Here is a 2,583-nt window from a genome sequence, read left to right as displayed (position 1 = left end):
GTGTTATCCCGGGCCTGGGCGCAAGTGAAGTGGGAAGAAGACGTCGCTAGCCGCGCTAAGGCCCAGCCGAAGCAGGACCAAAAGTCGGCCCGATCGGATCAAGGAAATCGGGATGAAAGATCCTCCCAAAGTGGTACGGCCCTGGATAGGCTGTAACTCCCTGTCCGATCGGATCATGGAAATCGGGATGAAAGATCCTCCCAAAGAGCGACCAAGGACTCCGGGAACAGAAACCAGGGCAGGTTCCAGTACCGACCCCTGGAGAAGGAAGAAGGAATGTCGGTATCCACTTGGCCCGACATCTCCCATCTCTCGGTATCCACACCGGAGCTAGTCAACGTCTTGAGGCAGATGGGCCAACAGGTCAAGTGGCCTCAAAAAATGAAGGCACCTGACTCGTTCCGGAACCCAGGCCTCTGGTGCGACTTCCATCGCGACCACGGTCACAAAACTGAAGACTGCGTCGTTCTAAGGATCGAGGTCAATGAACAACTCCAAAAGGGGCATCTCCGGGAATTCCTCTCAGAAAAAGACAAGAACCATCTAAATAAAGAGGTGCCGGCGAAATCCGCTGGAGCTATACCCGCCTCACCACCTCGCCAGGACCGAGTGATCCATGTCATATCCGGAGGTTCAGAGATAAGCGGCGTGAGTCATGCAGCTGCCAAGAAAAGCACCCGCAACACCAAGCACGGCCTGGAGACAACCAAACCAAAACGCTTTCTCCTAGGTACCGACAAAATAAGCTTCACGGCTAAGGAGCAGGAGAAGATCCTGGCTCCCCACCACGATGCCCTGGTCATCTCGCTCACCGTAGCAAACTGCTTGGTAAAAAGAATACTAGTGGATACTGGTATCTCCAGCAACATCATCTTCCAGACTGCTTACCAGGACCTAGGGCTGGAGGAGAGCGCCCTGACGCGCAAAATAACTCCACTCATCGGATTCAGCGGCGAAGTCAAGCAAACAGCCGGAGAGGTCACTCTCCCATTGTATGCTTAAGGGATCAACATGTCTACCAAGTTCCTGGTCGTCGACAGTCAATCAGCATACAACATGATCCTAGGAAGACCCTGGATTCACGACATGGGAGCAGTCCCTTCAACCCTTCAACAAATGGTGAAATTACCTACACCCTGGGGCATCAGAATAATCAAAAGAGATCAGGAGAATTCTCGATCCTGCTACCAGACCACCTTAAAGGGAAATACCAAGGTCTTATAACAATTACAGAAGAGACCTCGGGTCCCATGAACCCAGGGACCAGAGGTCAAGAGGTCTGGCGGATGGCGATCGGTTCAGAGGACGCGGACCCCGAATCAAGTGAAGGACCACCTAAGGACCGGTATCGACCGCTTCGCATGGTCTCACTCAAGGTCCTCCAAAGCGGTACCTGTTCAGAAGACAGGGACCTCGCAAGATCCTCATCCTCCACCCCTCATGGATCTCGCCAGCTACCAAACCCATGGTCTCGCAACTAAAGAAGCGGGGCATAAGCAACGTGAGGAGACCTCCTCTGAAATCATACCAGAACGATCTGGGGCAGAGGGTACCCTGCCAACGGAGAACAAAGATACCTAGCCAGGCCAGAGTTCTTCAAACCTTGTCAATCTGCTGGATGAATGCGACTAACCATCTCATGACCATGCTGAGAACCTTCATCACCAGGAAACACTGGCTGCGAATCCCCAATAGCAAGAGAATCTACAGAAGCTGGGGCACGAGACAAATCTCGGTCACGGTCCCCGGACACAAGGGAGAAGCAGTACCCAGCAATGGAGAGAGGGACGACGCGCCAAGAAAACCCTCATATAATCCTCAACAAACCGGCATCAAGTCCACCTCCCAGGAGGAAAGCGACAGATGGGTCCAGAGAACCCAGAGGACTGGTCCCGACCACGGAGTGCCGCCAGGGACCATAGCAAGAAAGAGGAATCCTCCAGCAGGGGCACTCATCCAAATAGCGAAACAGAGCCTACGGGCTACATAACAAAGGTAAAACATGGCCTAACCACCGGGGTACCTCGCAAGCTGATGTCTTGTACGGTCTCCGGACCATGATTTTTATTACTTATTATTTAAGCATTATGTTTTCCTACTCCTATGTACGCTGAAACGTCTCCGGACAAAGCTTATGCAATAAAATAGTTTCGACTATAAAAGAATAGTAGGAATATCATAATACTTAAAGGGGCAAACGAGCTGGATCAGGTCCAAGGGACCTCCGATCCTGGCCAACCCTCAATGAAAAAGTGGTACAACCACAAAACGGGTATGAGACATAAGGTAGGAATGGGTCCGCGCAAGCCCGAGTATACCGTCAAAACTACCTAAAACCTCTGTACAGCCTCAGGCATATCGGGGTCCCAAACTAAAATAAATACCCAAACGTGAAAAGTACATGTATTAAAACGCTACTTGCTAAATAATACAGGGGACACAAGGTATAATTGCAAAAGTACTGCGATAGCAGGGAGCAAAAGTGCAAAAGTCCGGGAGCACCCTATAATATCCTGCTTCTCCAGACGTGGAAAGCAGCGTAAGCCTGGCACTTGGGTTTTCACCCATACCAGCACCCTCTAA

General features: G+C 51.3%; 1 protein-coding gene across 1 annotated transcript; it reads left to right on the top strand.

Annotated features, from left to right (window-relative positions):
- Window positions 1-276: 276 nt before the first annotated feature.
- LOC106344861 lies at window positions 277-1,002 on the top strand. Its single transcript, XM_013784160.1, has one exon. It carries the CDS (start codon window positions 277-279, stop codon window positions 1,000-1,002), a length of 726 nt encoding a protein of 241 aa, XP_013639614.1.
- Window positions 1,003-2,583: the final 1,581 nt, after the last annotated feature.

Source organism: Brassica oleracea, chromosome C5 (assembly GCF_000695525.1).
Source record: "Brassica oleracea var. oleracea cultivar TO1000 chromosome C5, BOL, whole genome shotgun sequence".
NCBI lineage: Eukaryota > Viridiplantae > Streptophyta > Magnoliopsida > Brassicales > Brassicaceae > Brassica > Brassica oleracea.
Note: the sequence above shows the minus strand (reverse complement) of the source record. Positions and strands in the feature narration are given on the sequence as shown.

Bases quoted from the DNA above. Each gene is read 5' to 3' on its own strand.
- LOC106344861 (XM_013784160.1), top strand. From the start codon at position 277: ATGTCGGTATCCACTTGGCCCGACATCTCCCATCTCTCGGTATCCACA.